At 46.8% G+C, this 27,626-nt stretch overlaps 2 protein-coding genes across 4 annotated transcripts in view; one reads left to right on the top strand and one right to left on the bottom strand.

Moving 5' to 3' along the window:
- Positions 1 to 21,257: 21,257 nt before the first annotated feature.
- On the bottom strand, positions 21,258 to 21,864 carry LOC112604681 (translation initiation factor IF-2-like). The gene is made up of 2 exons (XM_025353953.1): positions 21,682 to 21,864; positions 21,258 to 21,488 (listed from the first exon to the last, which is right to left on the bottom strand). Exons 1-2 carry the CDS (start codon positions 21,850 to 21,852, stop codon positions 21,396 to 21,398), a joined length of 264 nt encoding a protein of 87 aa, XP_025209738.1. The 5' UTR covers positions 21,853 to 21,864; the 3' UTR covers positions 21,258 to 21,395.
- Positions 21,865 to 21,875: 11 nt separating this feature from the next.
- The window catches only part of RAB11FIP5 (RAB11 family interacting protein 5), a 38,566-nt gene continuing 32,815 nt past the window's right edge, over positions 21,876 to 27,626 (top strand). For 2 of the 3 annotated variants that reach the window (XM_025353951.1, XM_025353950.1), the window contains exon 1: positions 21,902 to 22,541. In XM_025353951.1, coding sequence (XP_025209736.1) covers positions 22,111 to 22,541 — 431 coding nt within the window. In that variant the 5' untranslated portion in view covers positions 21,902 to 22,110. Of the gene's footprint in view, positions 22,542 to 27,626 lie in introns of all 3 variants that reach the window. The other variant, XM_025353952.1, reaches the window with a different exon arrangement.

The raw sequence follows: 27,626 nt of genomic DNA, 5'->3' as shown, positions 1-27,626 counted from the left end.
TTCCTTCCTTCCTTCCTTCCTTCCTTCCTTCCTTCCTTCCTTCTTTTTTGACAGAGTCTCACTGTGTTGCCCAGGCTGGAGTGCAGTGGCACAATCTCGGCTCACTGCAACCTCCACCTCCTGAGTTCAAGTGATTCTCCTGCCTCAGCCTCCCGAATAGCTGGGATTACAGATGCATGCCACCACACCTGGCTAATTTTTGTATTTTTAGTAGAGACGGGGTTTCAGTATATTGGCAAGGCTGGTCTCAAACTCCTGACCTCAAGTAATCCGCCCACCTTGGCCTCCCAAAGTACTGGGATTACAGGCGTAAGCCACCATGCCCGGCCAAATCTGTGCTGTTTTGTTACCAAGTTCATGGTAATTGTTATAGTGGCAACAGGAAGCTAATATTAATATAATATCCAACCTCAAACATATTTGATTTCTATTTTATAATTTTTGAATTAGTTGTAAACATAGAAAAACTCTAAAATTTTACATTGAAATCTGGATTTATAATTCTGTTATTGTTATTTAACTGGAAAATTAGACAGCATAAATCTTCCCCAACAGCGTGGCAGTACTAACTGCCTGGAGCTGTGCAATGATGCCCCAGGACCCTAGGTCCTGCTTGCCTCCCTGTGATGCCTGCCCGGCTCCTGCAGGCATACGAGTGTGTGACTTCCACTTTAGACTGCGTACCAGAGCTTCCTGCAGCCACATTTGGATCTGAGGATGTGATTCGATCACTTTGAATGAATGTGACTTTTTTTTTTAACTAGCATTAATTATAATTATCTGCTTTTTTTGAAAGGTTCAAAAGGGGGACAAGAGGGGCTACTTCTCAAGCTGCCTGATTATTTCAGCCTGTGTCACCTACACATCTTCTGGCTGAAAATCCTCTGCTCATGTTATTGCAGGGACTTTTTCTTTTTGTCAAGCCTCTGACCTTTCTAGAATATTTGGGGAGTGACAGAATCTCTCCTGTCCATACCTCGCTTGTATTTTCTGTTTGTCAGGTACTCATGCTTACCTCCTGGAGCTCCAGGACCACCAACCTCTCTTGAAAGATGAGAGCATTTTGGCACCCTCAGCAGTGCAGAAGGGGGCAGTGGGAATGCTGTTCTCTGTCTGGGACAGGGACATAGACCTGTTTAATTATTTGCTTCAGCACAGGTGGAAGGTTAACAGACTTACCTGAAATCTTGGTGTGAATTACAATGCACAAAAAAGAAATCTTAAAAGTATACATTAGAATGCTCCAGCACTCAGAGGCCAAGCTTCTCCACTTAAGTTCCCTCCTGGGCACTCCCTCTTTCCTATCCCTCAACAAATGATACCCATAGCAACTCCCTCCACCGTGAGTCCTTGTCTCCTTACAGCCCTTGTCTCAGGTCAGGATTCTGAGGCTGGTCTTTCCACATTCTGACCTGGCCCTTTTTGGTAAGACTGACAACCTTACCAAAACTGACCCACTGGCTGCACCCCCATCCCCACCAAAAAATACCATGATCCTCCAATCTGCAATCTGGATCAGCAGCCTGGGCTTTGGCACTGCCAGCGAGGCGCCTCCAGAGTCTTCGTGCTGAAGAGGAGTTCCCCTGGAGTCCTTCTGACTGCCTTCCTGGCTCTCCTCCCATTTTCCTCTGGGTAACTGCCTCGACCAGGATATACCCACACCCTTGCCCAAAACACAGCTACAGAGACTGCCTTGTCTGAATCATAGTTTTTAAAAAGAAGGATTTTTCTAATCCTTAAATGGTTTTGCATTGCCCTTAGGAGGAAATCCCAAATCCTTAATGTGGCCCACGAGGCCCTGAAGGGTTGTGCCTGCCTTTCCTCCTGCTCAGGCCACAGTAGCCTCCTTCCTTCCTTCCTTCCTTCCTTCCTTCCCTCCCTCCCTCCTTCCCTCTTTCCCTTCCTTTTTTTTTTTTTTTTTTTTTTTTTTTTTTTTTNTGAGATGGAGTTTCATTCTTGTTGCCCAGGCTGGAGTACAATGGTGCTATCTCAGCTTACTGCAACCTCCACCTCCTGGGTTCAAGCAATTCTCCTGCCGCAGCCTCCTGAGTAACTGGGATTACAGGTATGTGCCACCACACCTGGCTAATTTTGTATTTTCAGTAGAGATGGGGTTTCTCTGTGTTGGTCGGGCTGGTCTTGAACTCCTGACCTCAGGTGATCTGCCCACCTTGCCTTCCCAAAGTGCTGGGATTATAGGCGTGAGCCACCGTGCCCGGCCCCTCCTTTTCTTCTTCTTCTTGTTGTTGTCCTTCTCCTCCTCCTCCTCCTCTTTCTTCTTCCTCTTTCTTTCTCTCTCTCTCTTTTTCTTTCTTTTGCCCTTTCTCTCTTTCTTTCTTTTTTGAGACAGGGTCTTGCTCTGCCACCCAGGCTGGAGTGCAATGGCATGATCATAGCTCACTGCAGCCTTAAACTCCTGGACTCAAGCAATCCTCCTGCCTCTGCCTCCCGAGTAACTGGGACTATGGATGTGTGCCCCCACTAGCGGCTATTTTTTTTTTTTTTCTCTGTAGAGATGAGGTCTCACTTATTGCCCAGGCTGCTCTGGAACTCCTGGGCTCCAGAGATCCACCTGCCTTGGCCTCCTAAAGTGTTGGGATTACAGGGATGAGCCATCATGCCTAGCATTGCTATTTTAAGTCATTCAGAAATCCACATACTTATATTAATACAATGTTCTTTGAACACGCGTGAGGATTTCCATAGGATAAACTCTTAGAAATGGAGTTGCCAGATTACAGGAACCAACCATTTAAAATTGTTGATAGAAATTACTGAATTTATTTCCAAAAAGGTTGTGCCAGTTTGTGCTCACATCAAGGGTATCCTTCCCCATCACTGCTGTATTAATTGCAATTTTAAACCAGTAGTGAGGTTAACCATTTTTTCATGTGTTTAATTGTCCTTTATATTTCACCTGTGAACTATTTATTCAAATTATTTGAGCAGTTGAGATAGAATCCCAAATATAAAAAATAAACTCCTATATTTTATTCTATTACTTTAGTGGGGTTTCATGTTTAGATCTTTATTCTATCTGACGTCATTTTTATGAGCTGGGACTTACCTTTACGTTTAATATTTATTACTATTATTTTTTACAAATAAAAATAAAATTGTCTTTTTCCTACATATTTGAAATACCATCTTTATAACAGATCAAATCTTATGCACATGTAAGACTATTTCCAGACTTTCTATTCTGTTTCCGCTGACTCTATTTGTAGATTTCTGGCTCCACCTCATATTGTTTTAATTATTACAGCTCAATAATTCATGCTTGGTACCTATTAAGCACTCAACAAATATTTGTTACCCTCTGAATCTACTCTTTTGAATATGCTTTGAAATCCATTTGTCAAGTTATTAAAAAACCCATTGAGATTTTAAATTCTTTTACTTTCAAATTCTTTATACAATTTTTTTTTTTTCTTTTTTTTTTTTTAGACAGAGTCTTGCTCTGTCACCCGGCTGGAGTGGAGTTGTGCAATCTCGACTCACTGCAAGCTCTGCCACCCAGGTTCACACTATTCTCCTGCCTCAACCTCCCGAGTAGCTGGGACTACAGGTGCCTGTCACCACGCCCAGTTAATTTTTTGTATTTTTAGTAGAGACGGGGTTTCACTGTGTTAGCCAGAATGGTCTTGATCTCCTGACCTTGTGATCCGCCCCCCTCAGCCTCCCAAAGTGCTGGGATTACAGGCATGAGCCACCGTGCTCGGTCACAATATTTTTAAAAATTGATCCACACTGGCCGGGCGCGGTGGCTCAAGCCTGTAATCCCTGCACTTTGGGAGGCCGAGACGGGCGGATCACGAGGTCAGGAGATCGAGACCATCCTGGCTAACATGGTGAAACCCCGTCTCCACTAAAAAAAAATAATACAAAAAATTAGCCGGGCGCGGTGGCGGGCGCCTGTAGTTCCGGCTACTCGGGAGGCTGAGGCAGGAGAATGGCGTAAACCCGGGAGGCGGAGCTTGCAGTGAGCCGAGATCCGACCACTGCACTCCAGCCTGGGCGACAGAGCGAGACTCCGTCTCAAAAAAAAAAAAAAAAAAAAAAAAAAAGATCCACAAACCACACACAGATGGGGTCTTGCTGTGTCTTCCAGACTGGTTTCAAACTCCTGGGCTCAAGTAATCCTCCTGCCTCCACCTCCCAAATAGGTGGGATTATAGACACATGCCACCACACCAGGCTGCAATTGTATTTTAAGCATATCTTTTATTGATAGCATATATTTGCATTTAGTGTTTTTTAAATCTCATCTGAAAGTACTTAATTGGTGAGTTTCTGTCAATCAATTATTGCTTTACAGATAGATTTAGTCTGGTCATCTTTTGCTGTTTCAGATTGCTTTTTAAATACTCCCTTATTGTTTTTCTTGTTTTCTGTCATTTGCTTTCTGGCTTGTGTTTTGTTTGTTGCTTTTCCCCACTCCTAACAATTTGAAAAATGTAATTGTGCACAACACACAATTTACCCATGTATCAAACCTGCAGATGTACCCACTGAACATAAAATAAAGTTGCAAAGAAAAAAAATGTATAATTTTTCAAAACTATTATTTTACTTTTTTTTTGGTTTTGTTTCTTTTCTTTTTTCTTTCCCCCCTCGCTAAAGACAAGACCTCTGTCAGTCACCCGGGCTGGAGTGGAGTGGCTCCGTCACAGCTCACTGTTGCCTGGAACTCCTGGGCTCAAGCAACCCTCCCTCTTCAGTTTCCTGAGTAGCTGGCCTATTTTTTAACTTTTAAATAAATATGCTTATGCCTGTGCAATTCCAAAAGTCACTACTTTTAGAGTCCAAGAGAACAATCAGAGAGAAAACAAATAGGGATATTGAAGATCTAAACAATACAATTAATAAATCTGATCTATTAGATATAATTGAACTCCACATCCAACAGAGAATTCATATGCTTTTTAAGCACTAGAACACTAAATTGGCCTAAAAGGAACTGTAATAAATGTCACAGAATCAATATCATATAGACTAAAATTAGAAGTGAATAATAAAAATAAGGCTGAAAAGCACATGACTTATAATTTGCTGGCTCTGCTGTCCCTTCTGATCTCTCCTACCTGCTCCTCCCTCCTGGATTGCTGGATGGCTCTGGGAAACTGGAAATTTTTACTCTACACGGCAATTCAGTTCTCCAACATTTCCTCTCAAACTCAGCTCCCAAAACAACCGTCCTCATTGAGAGCCCATCCATGTGCCCAGCGAAACAAAAGGATCATCTTCTGATTTACCAGGATCCGCCTTCCTAAGAAGCTTTTATTTATTTTTATTTTTATTTATTTATTTTTTTTGAGACGGAGTCTTGCTCTGTCATCCAGGCTGCAGAGCAGTGGCATGATCTTGGCTCACTGCAACCTCTGCCTCCTGGGTTCAAGCCATTCTCCCACCTCTACCTCCTGGGTAGATGAGATTACAGGCGTCCGCCACTGGGCTAATTTTTTTTGTATTTTTAGTAGAGATGGGGTTTCGCCATGTTGGCCAGGCTGGTCACTAACTCCCGATCTCAAGTGATCTGCCCACCTCAGTCTCCCAAACTGCTGGGATTGTAGGCATGAGCCACCACGCCCAGCCCTAAAAAGATTTTAATGGTAACTTACACACTAGTAAGCAGTATCTATTGACCTTCCTTTTCCACTTCCATGAAAAGGAAATAAATCAGCTAAAAACACTGTGGTAATTCCCTCCTGCTCTTTCCCTTCCCCGCTCCACCTTTTGGGCATGTTTTGTTGTTTTTGTTCCTTTCTTTCTTTCTTTTTTTTTTTTTTGAGACGGAGTCTGGCGCTGTCGCCCGGCTGGAGTGCAGTGGCCGGATCTCAGCTCACTGTAAGCTCCGCTCCCCGGGTTTACGCCATTCTCCTGCCTCAGCCTCCCGAGTAGCTGGGACTACAGGCGCCCGCCACCTCGCCCGGCTACTTTTTTGTATTTTTTAGTAGAGACGGGGTTTCACCGTGTTCGCCAGGATGGTCTCGATCTCCTGACCTCGTGATCCGCCCGTCTCGGCCTCCCAACGTGCTGGGATTACAGGCTTGAGCCACCGCGCCCGGCTTTTGTTCCTTTCTTAAGTCAACAAATATTTCTTGGGCCCCTGCTGTGTGCCGGGCACAGTGGTGGAAGCTGAAGATGTGGAGGTCAACCAGGCAGCTGTGGTTCCTGCTCTCCTGGAGCTTACAGTCTATGAGGGAGAGAGACACAAACACAAATAATCACGCAAATGAGTGTAACATTGCCCCCGTGGATAGTGATGAGAGCCTGTGGTAAGGAGATTTTACTATTAAACACAGTTATTCAATGATACTTGTTAAAGCATGGCAAGGAAGACTTTATTCAAGACCATCACAATAGGCATAGGGACCACTAGTGGGATTTTGCAATGGGGGAAAGAGCCTGGGCTCAATTCTGAATACAGCATGGGCAAGTGGGAATTTATCGCCAAGAAGCAGGGTGGGGTCAGTGGATGGTAAATGACTAAGAGCAAACATTGAGGATAAGGGATCATTCTGGCTAAACCAACCTCAAAGGATTCTTGCTACAGTCAGTCCAGGTGATTAGCTATCACCTGGGGGATAGGGCAGGATGAGAAACCCAATCAGATATCAAGGGTGATCGTGATCAGCTATCCAAGGGAGGTGTTCTTGCTGAACTGACTTAGCAAGATTCCTTGCTAAAGCTAGATTTTACAAGGAAGTGCACAGGTAGGCCTAGGAGAAAGTTCAGGAGCCTGACTAAAGTTTAGTCAAGCAAAGAATCTTTGTCACTGCCTGGCCAGGGAGTCCAGGGAAGGCTGGACTGTTAGAGGGATGCTGTGGTGATGTCAGGGGTAGGGTAGGAGTTACCTTGGCAAAGAGGAGGGAAGAGTGTGCTGGGAGGACGCAACAGCAGGTGCAAAGCCCTTGTGGCAGGAAGGAGCAAGGCAAATGTGAGGGACTGAAAGGAAGCAGTCTGCCTGGGTCATTGTGAGACCGGGAGAGGCTGCAGAGGTGGGCCAGCACCAGGCCACGTGGCCTGGCAGGTCAGGCTGGGGACGGCTGCCCTGATTCTAAGAGCTGTGAAAAACCATTACGATTATTTTGCTTTTGTTTTTATTTGTGTTGTTAAATATAACATGAATTTAGAAAATCATATCAAGCAAATGTACCATTTAATGAATTACTATAAAGTAAACATCACAGATGGGAGGAAACTAAGGAGACACGATGACTAAATGCAGTATGGGATCCTGGATTGGATCTTGGAACAGAAAAAAAATTAATGGGAAAACTGGTTAAATCTGAATAAAGTCTGTCGTCTAGTTAATTGTATTGTACCAAATGTTGGTTTCTTAGTTTGGACAAAAAAAAAAAAAAAAAAAAAAGAAGTAGGGAAGAAGTATTATGTACTAGTAAAATGTTAACATGAAGGGAAGCTGAGTGAAGAGTATATGGGAACTTTCTGTACTATCTTTGTAACTTTCTGTAAATTTAAAATTATTCCAAAATAAAAAATAATTTAAGCTGACAAATACCAAAAACATACTCAAATCCAGAAAATAATGTAATTTAAAAATTAACTGCCTTACCTACTTCTGCAGTACTTTTTCTCTACTTTTTTGGGTTTCATTCAATCAAGTCTTTTTTTTTTTTTTTTTTTTTTTTCAGATGGAGTTTTGCTCTTGTCGCCCAGGCTGGAATGCAGTGGCACAATCTTGGCTCACTTCTGCCTTAGCCTCCTAAGTAACTGGGATTACAGATGTCCGCCACCACACTGGCTAATTCTTTGTATTTTTAGTAGAGATGGGGTTTCACCACGTTGGCCAGGCTGGTCTTGAACTACTGACCTCAGGTGATCCAACTGCCTCATCCTCCCAAAGCGCTGGGATTACAGGTGTGAGCCACTGCGCCTGCCCTTGATCATGTCTTATATAACAATGACTTTGTAATATTTTGTAAAGTTAGAATAAAAAGTAATTTAGTCTTTTTTTTTTTTAAATACAGATAAAACCAAAAGATAGTGTTTAGGGCTTGCACTTGGGAGATGTGTTAGACGGTGACATGCACAGCCCAGGTCTCCTCAAAGGCAGATATATCTTCTTAGTTTCCTCTTGTTAATGATAGTTTCTTGGTCTTTCCTTGTGTCTCATGATCTTGACACTTTTGAACAGTACTGATCGGGTATCTTGAAGAATGTCCTTCAATTTGGATATGTCTGATGTTTTTCTCTTGATTAGAAAGCAGCTATGGGTTTTTGGAAAGGCACAGAGGTGATGTGCTTTTTTTTTTTGACAGTCTCACTCTGTCACCCAGGCTGGAGTGCAGTGGCGCGATATCAAGTTCAGTGCAACCTCCGCCTCCTGGGTTCAAGCAATTCTCCTATCTCAACCTCCTGAGTAGCTGGGATTACAGGCGCCCACCACCATGGCCAACTAATTTTTCTGTATTTTTAGTAGAGATGGGGTTTTGCCATGTTGGCCAGGCTGGTACTGACCTCAAGTGATCCGCCTGCCTAGGCCTCCCAAGTGTTGGGATTACAGGTGTGAGCCACTGTGCCTGATATGCCTTTCTCATGGCTGCATATCGGGGGTACATGCAGTCCATGGGACTTATCACTGGTGATGTTAATCTGGACCACTTGATGAAGGTGGGGCCTGCCAGGTTTTGCCATTGTAAAATTGTAAAATTGCTGGTTTTCATACTCTGTGCTTTGAAGGTGAGTCTCTGAGTCCAGCCCACATTCAAGGAAAGGGGAATTAAACTCCACCTCTTGGCCAGTGGGGGTAAGGGGGGGCAGTTTCAACATATATTACTTAGAATTCTGTAAGGCAGATTTTTCTCTTTTCTCTCATTTACCTTATTTGTTCAATCATTTATTGGTATCACTATAGATACATGAGTATTTATTTTATTTCATGGGTTATAATCCAATATGATTGTAATTTATTTTGTGGCTCAAATTGTTCCAGCTCTGACCATTGGGAGCTTGTTTCTGGTTGGCTCCTGTATTCTGCTGACATAGTGCACCTTCCTCACCTCCCTTTCTTCCCTGATGATTTCCTTACTTTTTGGCATTACAAAATGATCCAGGCTAATCTTGTGTTTTCTCTGCCCTAGTCCTATAATCAGACATTTCTCTAAGGAGCCTGGTTCTTTGTATTGGAGGATGGTAGTTAGGAACCATAATCTGAGTGCTAGACGTGCTCATTGCTACTGAGGTATTTACCTATTTAAAAAACTGTGTTTTTCAAGTTTTAAGGTTCCTTTTCTATCTTCTAGCTCTTCCTTTTTTTTTTTTTTTTTTTTGCAATTTGTTGAAAAAACCTGGATTGTTTGTCCTATGGTTTCCCATAGTCTGAATTTTGTCCTGTGGTTTCCCATAGTCTGAATTTTGCTGATCATCCCTATGTTATTGGTTTAATGATTTTCTCTGTCCCATATATTTCCTGTAAATTTATATATAGTTGGATATAGAGGCTTGATCAGATAGATTCTGGTTAAATTGGGGGGTGGGGCAAGACTATCTCATAGATGGTGGTGTATTCTTCCATCAGCAGGCACACAGTTCCTAGTTATCTCTTTTAGTCAACAGCCACTGACAATCACGGCTTAGATCCATTAATTCATTATGGGCTATGAAATGGTGCTATTCCAACTCAATTATTCCTTCTTCATTCATTTTCTGAAACACTTCTATATTTCAAATATTTGTCTTGTTATTCTTATTGGTGCTGAATTTGTTGTGCCTTTGTCCAGTGGAAGCATCTTGAGTTGGCTCTGGAATCCTTTTGATGCAAACCTGGTGGTCTTTAATGGCTTTCCTTCAATATGGCATCTGGGAAGCAGGAAAGAGGTAATGCCCTCTGCAGCTTCTAGGTGGCAATACTTCCTTCCCTTGGGGAAAAAAAAAAAACCCACTAAGTTTCTGGTTAGGGCCTTCAGAGATTCACCAAGAGAAGGAATAAAGGAGAGGGAGCAGGTGGGGATGGGGAAGATAATGAGTTCAACTTACAATTTTTTTTTTTTTTTTGGAGATGGAGTCTCACTCTGTTACCCAGGCTGGAGTGCAGTGGCACAATCTCGGCTCACTGCAAGCTCCGCCTCCTGGGTTCACACCATTCTCCTGCCTCAGCCTCCTGAGTAGCTGGGACCACAGGCGCCTGCCACCGTGCCTGGCTAGATTTTTGTATTTCTTTTTTTAGTAGAGACGGGGTTTCACTGTGTTGGCCAGGATGGTCTCCATCTCCTGACCCGTGATCAGCCCGCCTCGGCCTCCCAAAATGCTGGGATTAGAGCCACTGCATCCGGCCTCAACTTATAATTTTGTTATGGGCTGAATTGTGTGCCCTCAAAATTCATATATTGAAATCCTAACTCCAGTTCCCCAGAAGCCCCAGAATGTGACTATATTTGGAGATAGGGGCTCCTTTTTTTTTTTTTTTTTTTCTTTAAGACAGAGTCTTACTCTTCCAGGCTGAAATACAGTGGCACAATCTTGGCTCACTGCAACCTCAAACTCTTGGGCTCAAGCAATGAACATAGAGTCTTTTTTCTTTTCTTTTTCCGAGACAGAGTCTCACTCTGTTGCCCAGGCTGGAGTGCAATGGCGTGATCTTGGCTCACTGCAATCTCCACCTCCTGGGTTCAGGTGATTCTCCTGCCTCAGCCTCCTGAGTAGCTGGGATTATAGGCATGCACCATCATGCCCAGCTAATTTTTGTACTTTTAGTAGAGATGGGGTTTCACCATGTTGGCCACACTGGTCTTGAACTCCTGACCTCAAGTGGTCCACCTGCTTCGACCTCCCAAAGTGCCGGGATTACAGGTGTGAGCCACTTGCACCCGGCCTGAACATACAGTCTTTAAAGAAGGGATTAGGGTAAAATAAGGTCACATTAATGGGGCCTAATTCAATATGACTGGTGTCTTTGTAAGAAAAGAAGGCTAGAGCTGAGAGTGGTGACTGAGAGGTAATCCCAGCACTTTGGGAGGCTGAGGCTGGAGGATTACTTGAAGCCAGGTGTGCAAGACCAACCCAGTCAGCATATTGAGACTTCAGTCTCTACAAAGGTAAAAAATTAGCCAGGTGTGGTGGTGCATACCTATAGTACCAGCTACCTGAGAGGCTGAGGAGAGATCACCTGAGCCCAGAAATTCAAGGCTGCAGTGAGCTATGATTGTGCCACTGCACTGTAGCCTGGGCAACAGAGCAAAACCCTGCCTCTAAAAATAAATACATAAATTTTAAAAAGATAACAGGAGATAGGACATAATCAATACACAGACTGAGAAACAACCATATGAAATCACATAAGAAGGTGGCCATCTGCAAGCAAAGGAGAGAGGCTTCAGAAGAAACTAAACCTGCCAACACCTTGATCTTAAACTTCCGGCCTCCAGAACTGTGAAAAAATACATTTCTGCTGTTTAGTCACCAGTCTGTGATATTTTGTTAAGGCAGCCCTACAAACTAATAAAATTTGTTGAATTTGAAAGTATGTGTGGGTATACAATAAATACGTGCAATTTCATATATCAACTTCAAAATAAATAAATTTGAAAAAGGTATGTATGGGATGTTTTCATGGCATTTGTAAGTGTTTATCTGAGGGTCAGGAAAGAGGACTGGGCTGGAAGTAGACATACGGGAGGTGAGAACATTTATAGAATGAATAAAGCCGCATGTGTAAAAGGGAATCTTTAGGGAAAATCTAAGGAGTAAAATGAGAAGAGGGATGAGAAATAAACCAACATTAAGAATTTGGAAGCTTGGCATGGTGGCTCACGCCTATAATTCCAGCACTTTGGGAGATCAAAGTGGGCAGATAGCTTGAGCCAAGGAGTTCAAGACCAGCCTGGGCAACATGGTGAAGTCTTGTCTCTACAAAATATATGAAAATTACCCAGGCGTGGTGGCATGCGCCTGTGGTCCCAGATACTCAGAAGGCTGAGGCTCAGGATCGCTTGAGCCCTGGAGGTGGAGACTGCAGTGAGCCATAATCGCACCACTGCACTCCAACCTGGGTAACCCCCTGCTTTGGGGGAAAAAAATTGGGGAAAGGAAGAGAAGCCCCCTGAAGGAGACCCAGAAGGTATAAGGGAGAGGCAGAGCAAAGGCATGAAAGAGTGGGGTCCCAGAGGCAGAGAATGGGTTTGAGGGAGTTTGGGGGAAGGAAATGGTTAACTACCACATGCGGAGGGGAGGTTAAGATAAGGACTGAAGGAGGGCCTGGGATTTTGCAATTATGAATGCAAGAACAACAGGGTAGAAGGATGGAGAGCCAGGCTGCTGTGGAGTTGGGTATGAATGGGGCAGTAAGTGGATAAAGGCAGGGGAAGTCAATCATATTTAGGAAACGTCTCAGAAAGAAGGACATGGTACTGGCAGTATTGAAAGGGTGTTGTGGTTTTCTGGCTTTACTGGGAAGGACATGAGCATATTTATATGATGAGAGGAGGAAACAGTGGATGAGAGGTACAGAAATGAAGGGGAGGATAGAACCCTGGACTGCCTCAAAGCAGAGTAAGGAAAATTAAGCACTCAGGAACAACTCTTCCTCTGAGATGCAAAAAAATGCAGCTGGAGATTGTAGATTTGGGGTAAGAACCTGGGGATGAATATTCATGTTCAACTTTTTGTGTGGACGCATGTTTTCATTTCTCTTGGATTTATATCTAGGAGTGTGAAATGGCTGGGTCATATGGTTACTACATGTTTAACAATTGAGAATCTGTCGAACTGTTTTCCAAAGTGTCTGCATTGTTTTACGTTCCTACCAGCAGTGTATGAGTTTCCAGTGTCTCCACATCCGGAAAACACTTGTCATCTGTCTTTTTATTATATCCATTCTATTTGGTATGAATTGATATCTCATTGTGATTTTGATTTACATTTATCTAATGGCTAGTGGTTTTGGTGTCTTTTCATGTGCATGTTGGCCATTTGTATATCTTTGCAGAGACTTATGTATTCAAATCATGCTCCCATTTTTAAACTGGGTTGTCTTTATTGTTTTTCTTTTGTTTTTGTAGAGAAAAGTCCTCACTCTGTTGGCCAGGCTGGAGTGCAGTGGCAAGTTCATAGCCTACTGCAGCCTCAAATTCCTAGGGCTCAAGGGATCCTCCTGCCTCAGTCTTCCAAGTAGCTAGGACTACAGGTGAGTGCCACCATGCCTGACTAGTTAAGAAAAAAATGATTTTTGGAGAGATGAGGTGTTGTTATGCCCAGGCTGGTCTCAAATTCCTGGACTCAAGCAATCCTCTTGCCTTGGCCTCCCAAAGCATTGGGACTACAGGTGTGAACCACTGTGCCTAGTCTGTCTTTTTATTGTTGAATTATAAGAGTTCTTTATACATTCTGGATACTAGTTCCTTATGAGATATATGATTTGTAAATACTTTCATCCTGTGGAGTGTCTTTTCACTTTTTTTGATGGTGTTCTTTGAAGCCTAAAAGTTTTAAATTTAGATGGAATCCATTATTTTTATTTTATTTCATTTATTTTGAAATGGAGTCTTACTCTGTTGCTCAGGCTGGAGTGCAGTGGCATGATCTTGGCTCACTGTAACTGCTGCCTCCCAGGTTCAAGCAATTCTCCTGCCTCTGCCTCCCGAGTAGCTGGGACTAGAGGCACACACCACCACACTCAGCTAATTTTTGTATTTTTAGTAGAGACGGAGTTTCACCATGTTGGCCAGGCTGGTCTTGAACTCCTGACTTCAGGTGACCCACCCACCTCAGCCTCCCAAAATGCTGGGATTACAGGCGTGAGCCACCATGCCCCGCCTTTATTTATTTATTTTTTCAGTTGCTTGTACTTTGGTATATCTAAGAAGGTTTTGCCTCATGCAAGGTCATGAAGATTTATTCCTACGTTTTCTTCTAGGAGTTTTATAGTTTTAACTCTTACATTTAGGTCTATAATGTATTTTGAATTAATTTTTGTGTGCAGTGTAAGAAAGGGGTCCCGCTTAATTCTTTTGCATGTGAATATTCAGCTGTCCCAGGCCATTTGTTGAAAAAACAATACCTTCCCCCATTAAATGGTCTAGGTACCTTTGTTGCAAATCAGTTGGTCATAAATGTAAGGATTTATCTCACTCTGTTTCATTCCACTGGTCTATATGTCTATCTTTATGCCAGTACCACACTGTCTTTATTTGTAGTAAGTTCTGAAATCAAAAAGTGTGAGTGCCCTGACTTTGTTGTTCTTTTTCAAGATTGATTTGGCTATTTTGGGTCCCATGCATTTCCATGTGCTTTTCAGGATCAGCTTTCCAATTTTTGCAAAAACAGTAGTTGGAATTTTGAGAGGGGATATGTTGAATCTGATGAGTATTGCCATCTTAACAATGTTAAGTCTTCAGTTCCATGAACATGAAATACCTTTCTATGTATTTAGGTTACTAATTTCTTTCTTTCTTTCTTTCTTTTTTTTGTGACGGAGTCTCGCTCTGTCACCCAGGCTGGAGTGCAGTGGCCGGATCTCAGCTCACTGCAAGCTCCGCCTCCCGGGTTCACGCCATTCTCCTGCCTCAGCCTCCCGAGTAGCTGGGACTACAGGCGCCCGCCACCTCGCCCGGCTAGTTTTTTGTATTTTTTAGTAGAGACGGGGTTTCACCGTGTTAGCCAGGATGGTCTCGATCTCCTGACCTCGTGATCCACCCGTCTCGGCCTCCCAAAGTGCTGGGATTACAGGCTTGAGCCACCGCGCCCGGCAGGTTACTAATTTCTTTCAACAATGTTTTGTAGTTTCCTTAGATATCTTTTTTTTTTTTTTTTGAGACTGAGTCTCATTCTGTCACCCTGGCTAGAGTGCAGCGGCACAATCAATCTCCACCTCCCACATTCAAGCTATTCTCGTGCCTCATCCTCCCAAGTAGCTGGGACTATAAGTGTGCACCGCCACACCCAGCTTATTTTTGTAATTTTTGTAGAGAGGGAGTTTTGCCATGTTGGCCAGACTGGTCTCGAACTGCTGACCTCAGGTGATCTGCCCGCCTCAGCCTCCCAAAGTGCTAGGATTATAGGCATGAGCCACCACACCTGGCCTTGACTTCTTTTGTTAAATTTATTTCTAAGTATTTTATTTTTTGATGTTATTATAAATGGAATTGTTTCCTTAATTTTATTTTCAATTGCTCATTGCTAGTGTATAGAAATACAATTGATTTGAATGTGTTGATCTTGTACCCTAATAACCTTGCTGAACTCATTTATTCACCCTAACAGATTTTAGTGGACTCCTCAGGATTTTCTATTTACAAGATCATGTAGTCTACAGAGGTAGTTTTACTTTTCCTTTCCAATCTAGATGACTTTATTTCTTCTTCTTGCCAAACTGCCCTAGCTAGAACCTCAAGCACATGTTGAAATAGAAGTGAAGAGAGAGGACATTCTTGTCTTATTGCAATCTTAGGGAGTATACCATGACTTTGAATGGGATGACTATGGTTTGTAAAGATGTCAATTTTTTCTCCCAACAATTTGTCTCACAATTCTAAATAGATTTACAGCTCATGTGATGGATACAAAGTGAGAGTATAAGATCTTTGGGTGGAGATTTGCTCTTCTGTTGTAATAAAACATTTAAAAGGCAACAATAAAACAGAATGATGTAAATCTCAGTGAAAGAGAATATCGAGTTCAGACTGTCTACAAATATATATATATGTGTATATATATATAAACTTATATGATAAACCCAATGGTTAAGGGATAGGGCTTTGCAATAAATATTGGGAAACTTGGATAGCTGTTGGGGGAGAGCAGGCTAGATATTCACCTGAAATCATTCACCAAAATGGTTGCTAGCAGGATTTAAAGAGAATAAAAGAACAAACAAAAATCCAAACAACTTAAAAACTTGAAAAAAACCTAAATGAATATTATTGGACCTGTAAGTTTGGAAGCACTCAAGCTTAAAACAATGGAAGGAATTCAAGGATTTGATTATCTAATTTTATTTATTTATTTAGACAGGGTCTGAGCTCTGTCACCCAGGCTGGAGTGCAGTGGTGTGATAATGGTTCACTGAAGCCAGGACGTCCCGGGCTCAAGCAATCCTCCTGCCTCAGACCTACTCTAACCCCCTCAGTAGCCAGGACTACAGGCGTGCTATGCACGCCTAGCTAATTTAAAAAGAATTTTTAAAAAGAGACAGGGTCTTGCTATGTTGTCCAGGCTGGTCTAGAACTCCTGGGCTCAAGTAATCTTCTTGCCTCGGCCTCCCAAAGCCCTAGGGTTACAGGCATGAGCCACTGCACTCAGCCTACCTAATGTCTTATATCAAAAACATATCTAGGCCAGGAGTGGGGGCTAAAACCTGTAATCCCAACACTCTGGTAGTCCGAGGGGGGTGGATCACCTGAGGTCAGTAGGTTGAGACCAGCCTAACCAACATGGCAAAACGCTGTTTCTACTAAAAATACAAAAATCAGCCAGACATGGTGGCATGCACCTATAGTCTTAGCCACTGGGGGAGGTTGAGGCAGGAGAATCTCTTGAACCCCAGAGGTGAAGGTCGCAGTGAGCTGAGATCGTGCCACTGCACACCAGCCTGGGTGTCAGAGCAAGACTCCGTCTCAAAAAAAAAAAAAAAAATTAAATTAAAAAATATCTGCAGTAAATATAAACAACAAAGTGTTACTATTCTTTTTCTTTTTCTTTTCTCTTTTTGAGATGGAGCCTTGCTGTCTCCCAGGCTGGAGCGCAGTGGTGCGATCTTGGCTCACTGCAAGTTCCACCTCCCGGGTTCACACCATTTTCCTGCCTCAGCCTCCCGAGTAGCTGGGACTACAGGCGCCCACCACCACGCCCGGCTAATTTTGTGTATTTTCAGTAGAGATGGGGTTATACCGTGTTAGCCAGGATGGTCTGGATCTCCTGACCTCATGATCCGCCCGCCTTGGCCTCCCAAAGTGCTGGGATTATAGGCGTGAGCCACCGTGCCCGGCCTTCTTTTTCTTTTGAGACAGGGCCTCATTCCGATGCCCAGGCTGAGGTGCGGTGACGTGATCACAGTTTATTGCAACCTCGACTTCCTAAGCTCAGGTGATCCTCCCACCTCAGGAGGCATGTGCCACCACACTCAGCTAATTTTTGTATTTTTTTTTTAGAGATAGGGGTTCACCATGTTGGTCAGGCTGATCTCAAACTCCTGGACTCAAGCCATCCTCCCTCCTCAGCCCCTCAAAGTGCTGGGATTACAGGCATGAGTCACTGTGCCTGGCCATGTTACTATTCTTAACATATAAAGTATTTGTACAAATAATTAATAAGAAATTAAGGCTTCAAAGAAAAATGAGCATAGAAAATAGGCAATTCAGAAAATAGACAATTCATTAAAGGAGGAAATACAAATGACTAATAACTGAAAAGAAGTTCAATCTCACTGGCAATCAAATAAATGCAAATGAAACAACAAGGAGGCACAAGCTTTTGCCTTCAGCAAAGATTTCTAAGATTATAATTCATGCTCATTACTGCTTAGGGTGTGTTGAGATAGCTCTCGTGCTAACCCTATGAAGTAATTTCTTATTAGCAGGCCCATTTTACAGAGGCGGAAACAGACTCAGTAGGGTTCAGTAATTTGCCCATGCTTATACAGTTAGTAAGTGGTGGCACCAGGACTTAGACCTGGGCATGTGGTTCTGCTATAAAGAGGGCCTGGAAAATAGCTGCAGGAAGGTGAGGTAAAGAACAGATGGAAATGTAGCTGGAAGAGCAGGACAAATACATGTGAAGTGTCTACATGGAAAAGCCAACGGGCTTAGTGGTACTGAAGAGGGAGCAATGAGTGGAAGTTACACATATGTGGATGCTTTTCAAGCGAGAACTGTCTCCAATGGACTAGAGAGGCCCAGGAAGGCGGTGAGGACACCCAGCCCTGGGGAGGCAGAGGAAACTGATGCTTTTGGGGTCTCGTTGTCTAACACTTATGCAGGCTGCTGCAGGGAAGAGGGGGGGATCTCATCTTCTAGAGGACGAAACACACCTTTAGATGGCCAAGACCTCAGTATCTGTTTTCGCTGTTTTCTGTTTCTGCTGTTTTCTGCTGTTTTCTCAACCACAGACAGCTAGCAGACCTGGCTTTTCCTTCTAGGGCCAGGCAATGTAGGGTAGGAGCCCTGGCTAGTTTTGTTCCCCTTCTATAGCCAGCCACAGTCCAGAGCCAGCAGGAAGCTTGAGCTTGCCAATCTGTGAGGGCCAAGGCAGGAGGAAAGAGATTCAGAGGGCAGGTGAGGCAGAGGAGCCATCTGAGTTCTCCCCGCCCTTTCCCCCTTTCCCGGTGCTTTGCTCCTCCTTGGTAGAGGAGGAGGGAGGGAGGAAGTGGGAGCAGTCACGTTGGAGAACAGGCAAACAGATGAAACAGAACCGCTAAAGGAGTGACCCATTTATGTTAGTTGAAGCTTAGTGATGATATTGTCACATGCAAAGTCCTTGAAGAATTCACTCTTAAAGTAGGGGGTTCATCCTGACTCTTGTAACCTTGGTTACCTCAAGCTTCATCTGTAAAATGGGTGTGAGAACACTTCCTACTTTATTGACTTTAAATGGATCTAGTGCTTGGAAAACCAACAAGCTGGTGTGAGAGCAGAGTGCCACAGGCAGTAAAGCCACTCAGTCTCTGCAATTTTCCGATTGGAGACTTGGGGAAAATCACCCAAGCTCTTTCTGCTTCTGTTTCCTCATCAGTGAAACCAAGGGTAGCAATAGCACTTGCTTTAAATGGTTATCTTCAGGGTTAAACATGATTATGTGTGTGTGTGTGTGTGTGTGTGTGTGTATGTGTATTATATGTATATAATTTTTCTTTAGTATACAGACTTATAGCCAAGAGTGATAATATATATAAAGTAAATGGTAGAACCAGGACTCCAAAGCCCACAGAGTTAATAATTACACTTTAGATGTCTCAAAAACCATAATGTATATAAAACAAACACATATAGTGTAAAGACTAGAAAGAAACACAACAAATTATTAACAGTATTTATTTATGGATGGTTGGGTTATGATTTATTTTCATTTTTTCTTTCTTTTTTTGAGACAGAGTCTCACTCTGTTGCACAGGCTGGAGTGCAGTGGTGTGATCTTGGCTCACTGCAACCTCTGCCTCCCAGGTTCAAGTGATTCTTGTGTCTCAGCCTCCTGAGTAGCTGGGATTACAGGTGTGCCCCACCATGCCTGGCTAATTTTCATATATTCAGAAGAGACGGGGTTTCACTATGTTGGTCAGGCTGGTCTCGAACTCCTGACCTCAAGTGATCCTTCTGCCTCGGCCTCCCAAAGTGCTGGGATTACAGGCATGAGCCACTGCGCCTGGCCACATTTTTTATTTTTTTGAGACAGTCTCATTCTGTAGCCCAGGCTGGAGTATAGCAGCACAATCTGGGCTCACTGCAACCTCTACCTCCTAGGTTCAGGTGATCCTTGTGCCTCAGCCTCCCGAGTAGCTGGGACTACAGGCACCTGCCACCACACCCGGGTAGTTTTTTGTCTTTTTAGTAGAGGTGGGGTTTCACCATGTTGCCCAGGCTGGTCTTGAACTCCTCGCTTCAAGTGATCCACCAGCCTCGGCTTCCCAAAGTGCTGGGATTACAGGTATGAGCCATCCCACCTGGCTTGAGGTAAGAATCATTATCCCCATTATCCAGATGAAGAAATAAGGCCAAGAGAGGTTAGAGAGTTGGCTTAAACTTTGGGTTTCATAGCTGCTAAGAGGCAGACAGCCAAGATCTGTAGGCAGATCTGGCTGTCTTTAAAGCTAGGTACTACCGTCAGGGATGCTGGACCATGGGGCTGGTGCCTAGGACTTCCCCACCCCAGTCTTCTGATGAAAGAGTTAAGGTGGGAGGCTGTGAGGACTGGGCCTGTGCTGGGTGTGCTCTCATGGGTCTCCTCTGCCTACTCTACTGGTTTCCTAGGTTCATATTTTCAGTAGAGGACATAGCCTGAAAGGTGGACAGTCGAGGGGTACTGTGGAGTCTCCCTAAGAAGAAATACATGTTTCTCCTGTTAGGTATCCTATAGAGCAGGGGTTCCCAACCTTTTTGGCACCAAGGACCAAAATGTAAGTTTCCACAGACTGAGGGTGGCAGGGATGGTTTCAGGATGATTCAAGTGCATTACATTTACTGTGCACTTTATTTATCTTATCATTACATTGCAATATATAATGAAGTAATTATACAACTCACCATAATGTAGAATCAGTGGGAGCCCTGAGCTTGTTTTCCTGCAACCAGATGGTCCCATCTGGGGATGGGAGACAGTGACAGATCATCAGGCATTAGATTCTCATAAGAAGTCTGCAACCTAGATCTCTGGCATGCACAGTTCACAGTAGGGTTTGTGCTCCTAGGACAATCTAATGCCACGGCTGATCTGACAGGAGGTGGAGCTCAGGCAGTAATGCGATAGGAAGCGGCTGTAAATTCGGATGAAATTTCACCAGCTAGCCCCCACCACCACTCACCTCCTACCATGCAGCCCAGTTCCTAACGGGACATGGAGGGTTACCAGTCTGTGGCCCAAGGGTTGGGGACCCCTGCTATAGAGGAACTAAAAATAATAGCGTAACTACACAAGATTGAGGGATGGAAGTGGGTGTGAGCCAGCTAAATCATTATCTATCATAGGAGAAAGGCCACAGACAGTGGCCAGTCCTGATAAATCCAGATGTAGCTATGTGAGCATCTTAATGTAATGATGTGGAGGTAACCATCAGACCTGAAAACACCAGGGGCTTTAAGTGGTATCCCTGGTTTGAAGGATGGAGAGGGAGTTCTTGCTTTTCATTGCAAGTCCTTCTGTCCTATTTGATTTTTTTAAAAAAGCTGTGTGTATTATTTTAAAATTATTATTTTAAAAATACAGGCTCTGAAAGTTAAAAACAAAACAAAACAAAACAGGCCCTGGGGGCATCTAGTGGATTCACAACCCTCCCCCATCTAAGCTGACATTTCATCTTCTGGAAAATAGGGATAAAAGCCATACTCACCCCACAGAGTTGCTCTGAGGATAAAATGAGGTAATGCATATAAAAGCACACAGACCACAGTTGGCTGAAATTCAGCATCTATAATTACTAAACATCGTTATTATCAATAATAAACTAAGTGTAGGTAATACTCAGGCCCTGGCACATAGTAGGCACTTAATAATGGGTGGAAGTAGTTATTTAACCCCCCACCAGGGCCTGTAATTTCCCCCAACCCGTGACACACTGGCCCCAAGGCTCCGAGTGAACACTTAAATATTGATGTGGTTACTCATTTATTCATCACTCAGCTCTCCGCCGCAGAATCTGAGGAGGGTCAGCCCCGCTCTCGGGCCTCCCGCGCCGCGGCCTGGCCGCATCCCGGCCCCCTGCGCCGGGAAAGGTTGGAGGCGGCGGCAGCTCACTCTTTTCCAGGTCGCCGAAGCGGGACCGTCACGTGGCGGGGCGGCAATCGCTCCGGTTTCTCTCTGGCATTTTCCCGGGCAGGGGCGGACTGGAGGAGGGGAGAGCGCGGCCCAGGGTCAGGGGAGCGGCGGGGGTCCCTATCACCCCAAGTCCGTGCCAAGAGGCTGGCCATCCCAGGGGCGGCAGGCCGGGACCCTTTTAGGGCGACGGCTTTCCAGAGCAGGGACTTTTAGGAGGGAGACGTGGGATTGGCCTGGAGGCGCAGAGCGGGTTTTTTGTACCTGGCCGCGGGTGTTGGGCTCCCCACAGGCTAGGCCGGGTTGCTTCGGGCGCCCCCAGCCAGGGGCGGGGCCACCGCGGGAACTCCGCCCACCCTCTGCAGAGGGCGCGCGCCGCCCCTTCCCGCTCCGGGCGGGTCTGCGGCTGCCTGGGCGCGAGCGGCGTCCCCGCATCCCTGTCGCACCGCCACGCGGGTCGGGGCGGCGGGCGCGGGGCGGGGAAGGGGGCGGGGCGCTGACGTCGCGGCGCGGCCCCAGGCCCGCGGCCCGGTGGGGCGGGGAGGCGGCGGCCGGTCGGCCCGGCCCAGCGCAGCCGGCAGCTGCGGCGGCGCTCGGAGTCGGTTCCTGACCGCCTTCTGCCGCGGCCGAGTTTGTCACCAGGTGCCGGGGTCTGCACCGGCTCGGCCAGACCTCGCCCGCCGCTTCCCCGCCATGGCCCTAGTGCGGGGCGCGGAGCCGGCGGCGGGGCCTTCCCGCTGGCTGCCCACGCACGTCCAGGTGACTGTGCTGCGGGCCCGCGGGCTGCGGGGCAAGAGCTCGGGCGCGGGCAGCACCAGCGACGCGTACACCGTGATCCAGGTGGGCCGCGAGAAGTACAGTACGTCGGTGGTGGAGAAGACGCACGGCTGCCCCGAGTGGCGTGAGGAGTGCTCCTTCGAGCTGCCGCCCGGTGCCCTGGATGGCCTGCTGCGGGCGCAGGAGGCCGACGCGGGCCCGGCGCCCTGGGCCGCGAGCTCTGCCGCCGCCTGCGAGCTGGTGCTCACCACCATGCACCGCTCGCTTATCGGCGTCGACAAGTTCCTGGGCCAGGCCACGGTGGCGCTGGACGAGGTCTTCGGCGCAGGCCGCGCCCAGCACACGCAGTGAGTAGGGGGCGCGGGGGCACAGAAACGGCTAAAGGCCTAACTGGGCGGGGCTGGTGGGGGATCAGGACCCTGAACTTCCGCCGGGCGGGTGAGCCCCTTGCCTCGCGCTCAAGGTCGTAAACCGACAGACACGTTGGTTCTTCGCATTTCGGGGTCGCCTTCATGCTCCCCAAACGTGCGCTGTGTGCGGCTCCGCCGCTAGTGGTCCCTAAGAGGCCTGGGGGAGGTTCAAGTGGTGGCGAACGTTGGGAGTAGATTGTCAAGTAAAGTTAGGAATGAGATTCAGAGGCTTTGGGGCTATGGAAACCTCAAGAAGGGAAATCTTGGGGCCATTCTTAGAGCCTCCGGGCCTACCTCCCTTTCCTCAAAGGGGAGGGGAACTGCGGGCGCCTGTCCTGCAAGGGAGTGGAGAGGCACAGACTTGCCCTGCGGGGGAAGGAAGGCCAGGTGTCTTTCTCCAGGGCGAGGTTGAATGTTGATTACCCCGCTAAACGTAGAAGCTGGCTGCAGAGGGCATCTGCTTCTTGCCTGGCTCTCAAGATGCCCTCCACTATCTAGAGATATCACCCCCCCACATCCTGTCTCTCTGTGTCCTGTGTCCCTGGTCTGAGGGCAGGAGGAGCTCCTAAGCAAAGAAAGGAAGCACTTGAGTCAGCCTTCCAGTGGCCTGCCTGCACTACCCTGCCTGAGGTAGGAGGCAGCGGCATGGTTAATGCACAGCAGGAGATTATCTCCCGGTCATTTCCACCTCAATGGGCCAGGTTTTTTAAAAATCATTTATTTTGGCAGCATTTAACCTTGCCTGTGTTAAGATCAAGGCTTCAGCCTTGGAGCCCCATTTCCTGTTTTGGGCTTGGGCAGGAGCTGGAAGCCAGTCCGGGGGCTAACAGCCTGCTGTGGATCACTCAAGTGGTTAACTTGGGAGTGATCTGGGTAGGAGGGTAAGGGGATTGGGGCAGGACTGTGCCTTAGGTCAGGAGAGGTGCCGCAAACGTTTGCCCTGGTGGAATGGCATCCACTGAGTGAATAAATCCAGGAAGGCTTGCAGGAGGAAGGGGATGAGCCTGATGCAAACCCAAATGAAAGCAGGATTTAGGTAAAAAGGATCTGACCTTGAATGTTTTCCGAAACATGGGTGTGAAATGACCTTCCTGGCTGTCTCTCTGTGGCCTGGGATGAGGAGGGCATTAGTGCAGGGCAGGTTCCAGGCGTGGCTGTGACTTAACTCCATCTCACCATCCCCTGGCCTGCTCCCCTCCTTCCTTCATGACTTGCTGTTTGGTGGCTGGGTGTGGAATCATGTGGTATAGCTTGGACCTTGTTTTGTTTTTTTCCTCCTTTCTGTCCTCTCCCTCCTTCCTGGTTCCTGGAGCCCAACAGGGTGGGTATATGGGGCGAAAAGCTCTCCCCTGGATCTCTTAGCCCATTCTTTTTCCGAGGAAGTGCCTGTCCCCCAAATCATCCCATCCCTTCCCCCAGTCCTTCACCCTCCACCAATCAGCTACTCTGACCAGACTGGTAGATGACACATCTGTTCGGGGGGTGCTGGGGGAACAAGAGGAGGCAGACCAAAAAAAGGCTCCAGGCCTGCAGGGAGCAGCTTCTTTGATTGTTTTTTCCAGTTCCTGCCCATGCTTTCCTCTTGGCCTCTGGATCTTCCTTAGCTGAGCTGGCCAAGCCTGTAGGTCCAGGTGGACCCGTTTTCAGCCAAGAACAGCCTGTCTTGGAGAATTTGACTTACCACCCCTTGATCTGAATGGGAGCCTTAATTTACTTTATAGAAATAATCTTTTCCACCAGGATCTTTCCACACGCACCTGGCTGTTTTCTCTGATGCTATGACCTGGTTTATTTCTAGAACTGGGAGGGAACAGGAGTGGGGAGGGTCACTTAGGGTGGGCAGAGGAAAGTATGTGAAGTTGGCCTGGTGCTCTAGTTTACTGGACCTAACACAATGCCCACTGACAGAGAAGGAGGGCTGTCACCCCTGCTGTGGTCCCCACCTCTGGCTCTAGTGGTCATTCCTGGTGGTATTTCCTGGAGCACCCTGCTGTGGGCTACCGAGACTGAGTCTGAATGCTGCCTGGTAGGGAGAGGGCAAAGCAGAGAAGACCAGGGTGTACCCTCCTCAGCTTTGGATAATGGTGGAAAAGAAAAGTATCTATTCCTTAACTCCAGGAGTTGGCTGCGGTGGTGTCAGGCAGGGCAGATGGTGGCCCTTTGCCAAGAGAGGACCTGACTGGGGAAGGTACCTTCATGGTTGGGAAGGGGCTGCAGAGTGGCACTGGACAGATCCCAGTCCCAAAACTGCCACCTGTGGCAAGTCATATAAACTCTTGGTGCCTCAGTTTTCACATCTGTAAAATGGAGATAATTTATATCTTCATAGGGTTGATGTGAGGGATGAAATGAAAATGCAACTTAAGCACCTAGTACAGTCCCTGTACATGGTGAGTGGTCAGTGCAGAGCAGTGATGGTGAAGGGAGGTTTTGGTAACAATGTCTGGAAGAGCTTCTTATGGGATGGGGGAGACAGTCTAGAACTTAGAGCCTAGGAAAGCCTCAGAATCATGGGTGATGGAGTACACAGAAGAGTACGAGAGTTCCCAGCGAAATGAGCTGGCCCTTTGCAGCTCTCTGCATTCTATTTGCTGCTAGAGGCTCAAGAACTAGGGCTGGGCTTGAAAGGCCTCTGCAGTCCTGAAGCCAGGCTCAGATAAGCCCTGCAGCTCTGCAGCTCTCCTCCCTGGCAGCCCTGTCTGGAGCTGCCCCTGCCCTGTTGGGAAGGGAGGATGGCCCAGGGCTTAAAAACCTGGAGACTGGGGTTTCATTCTCAGTTCTGTGACTTACCAGCAGGCAGGTTACTTATCCCACTTCCTCACTTCTAAAAAAGTCATGATGATGATCATAGAGTTGTACAGATTAGATAAGACACCATCTGTAAAAGCCTTAATGTAGTTCTGGATACATAGAAGCTCTCACAATATTAGCGTGATGGTGACTCTGGGGCCCTGTTTTGTGTGATGGTGGTGGCTGGGGTGGTAGGTGCTTTAGCAGCCTCCGAAGGTCTTGTGTCAGTGGGGCAGTCTTTGAAATGAGGAATTTCACCAGAGGCTTCCAAATAATTGAAGAGGATATTCTCAAAACAAAATGGAACGGTAGTACACAAGGAAACTAATGATCTCCCCTCCCTCAGTAGAACTGTCCATGGATCGTCATGTTCCTGTGAGTCTGGAAATCCTGGATGCTTCTCTGTGATTTATTTTCTGGTTTTTACCTTTTTTTTTTTTTTTTTTTTTTTAAGACAGTGTCTCACTCTGTTGCCCAAGTTGGAGTGCAGTGGCGGAATCTTGGCTCACTTGCAATCTCTGCCTCCCAGGTTCAAGTGATTCTCCTGCCTCAGTCCCCTGAGTAGCTGGGATTACAGGTGTGTGCCACCACACCAGGCTAATTTTTATATTTTTAGTAGAGACCAGGTTTCGCCATGTTGGCCAGGCTGGTCTCAAACTCCTGACCTCAGGTGACCCACTTGCCGTGGCCTCCCAAAGTGCTGGGATTACAGGCATGAGCCACCACGCCTGGCCCAACATCCTTCTTAGCACTTCCCAGTGGGTATCCTGTGTTTGCCTCCCTGACTCCCAAGACAGGGATGGGATGTGGTAGTTAGTTCTCCTTGTTCCTTGTGGGGTCAGATGGGTCATTTGGACCTGTCTGGCCTTTATGCAATTGGTGTGGATCACACCCTCAGGGAGTGGACCTGAATATATCAGAAGAGGGAAGGAAGGAAGCAGCAGCAAAGGTTTTGGAGTAAGAAGACAGGGCATCTGCCACAGGGCCATTTTGCTTGGGGAGACCTGGTCTTTGCCCTGGAATGCTGGTCTTTGTGTGTTTTAGGAGAGGAGGAGGAGAGAGCACAACTGTGTTATATGGAGCCCCTGTCCACCTTCTCCCTCATCCTGATAAGGGTGAAATGGTCCCTGTGGTAAGGCCTGGAGTGTGGCAGACAGGATCATCATCCTGGGCCTGTTGGATCAATGGTTAGAGGCTGGCCTCTTGGGAACTTGGGTTGGGATCAGTTTGTCTTTTTGCATCACAAAGACTAGAACTGTTGTGACCATGAATCATGGCCTGCAAGAGGCTCCATTCAGGCCCTGCTTAGACTGTGCCACTTGGCAAGGGAGCTCGGAGACCTAAGGCTGTGAAGGATGTAGGTCTGACATGAGAGCCTTCTGCCTGGCTGGTCATGGTGTTCTGAGACCTCCTTAGGTGGGTGGGTTTGGGGGCACTGGGAGGCACCTGAGGGGACATGCATCCTGTTGGCCTAAGGCTGGGATGGTCTTTGAAGGCTTCCATCTATCCTATAACCCACAGACAGCCTGGGCAGACAGTTGTGGGCAGATGGTGTGTGACCCCACAGCCTTCTCTCTATTGGCTTCTGGGTGTGACTCTGCTGCTCGGAAAACAGCCGTGGTCACTTGAGCCCCTGGCCTTGGCTCCTGCCCCAGCCCCAGAGCTGGCATGGGAGGCCTGTGGGGCTGCTGGGGAGGTCTGCTCTGGCTGCAGGGGAAGGGTGTGGCTGCACTCAGAAGCCAGTCATTGGTATGCAGAAGCTCCACTGCCCTTAGTTATGGGGTAGTTTTTATTTGGGGTTGCTTGAGCAGCAGCGTCTGGGGGTGTGGGGCGGGGTAGGAAGTGTGACTCCTCAGTCAGGCTGGGCAGCTCCTCCTCTCTGGCCCAGCAGCTTCCCCTGCCCTCCCCATCTGCCCCTGGCCCTGAGCCCTGGCTGGGACCAGGGAGTTTCAAGGGGCCTGTGGTCAGCCCCATCTCTGCCCCGCCTGCCTGTCCTTGTAGGCAGCTGACTGCAAGGCACAGCTCAGCAGAGCCACATCCCGGTGACCTTGAGGGCTGTCCTCCTCTGCTGGGAGCTGCCCGCCCCGCTTGTCACTGCTGCCACCTCAGTGCTGTGACGCTCTTGTCTAAACCACTGGCCTGGCCTTGTCCAGATATTCTCCTGCCCTTCCCACCCTGCGCAGGGACAGATGATGAACATAAGAACAGGAGCTGTTGTCGCTCTGCTCCAGG

The sequence above is a fragment of the Theropithecus gelada genome, chromosome 13, assembly GCF_003255815.1.
Source record: "Theropithecus gelada isolate Dixy chromosome 13, Tgel_1.0, whole genome shotgun sequence".
NCBI classification, from domain to species: domain Eukaryota; kingdom Metazoa; phylum Chordata; class Mammalia; order Primates; family Cercopithecidae; genus Theropithecus; species Theropithecus gelada.
This window is presented reverse-complemented; position numbering and strand designations above follow the sequence as displayed.

What these genes read in the sequence shown, in the direction of transcription:
- LOC112604681 (XM_025353953.1), bottom strand. Translation starts at nt 21,852, where the DNA reads ATGCGGGGACGCCGCTCGCGCCCAGGCAGCCGCAGACCCGCCCGGAGC. An exon ending in AGCCCAACACCCGCGGCCAG is followed by an intron (nt 21,489 to 21,681) that starts GTACAAAAAACC and finishes CCCCTCCTCCAG; the next exon opens with TCCGCCCCTGCCCGGGAAAA.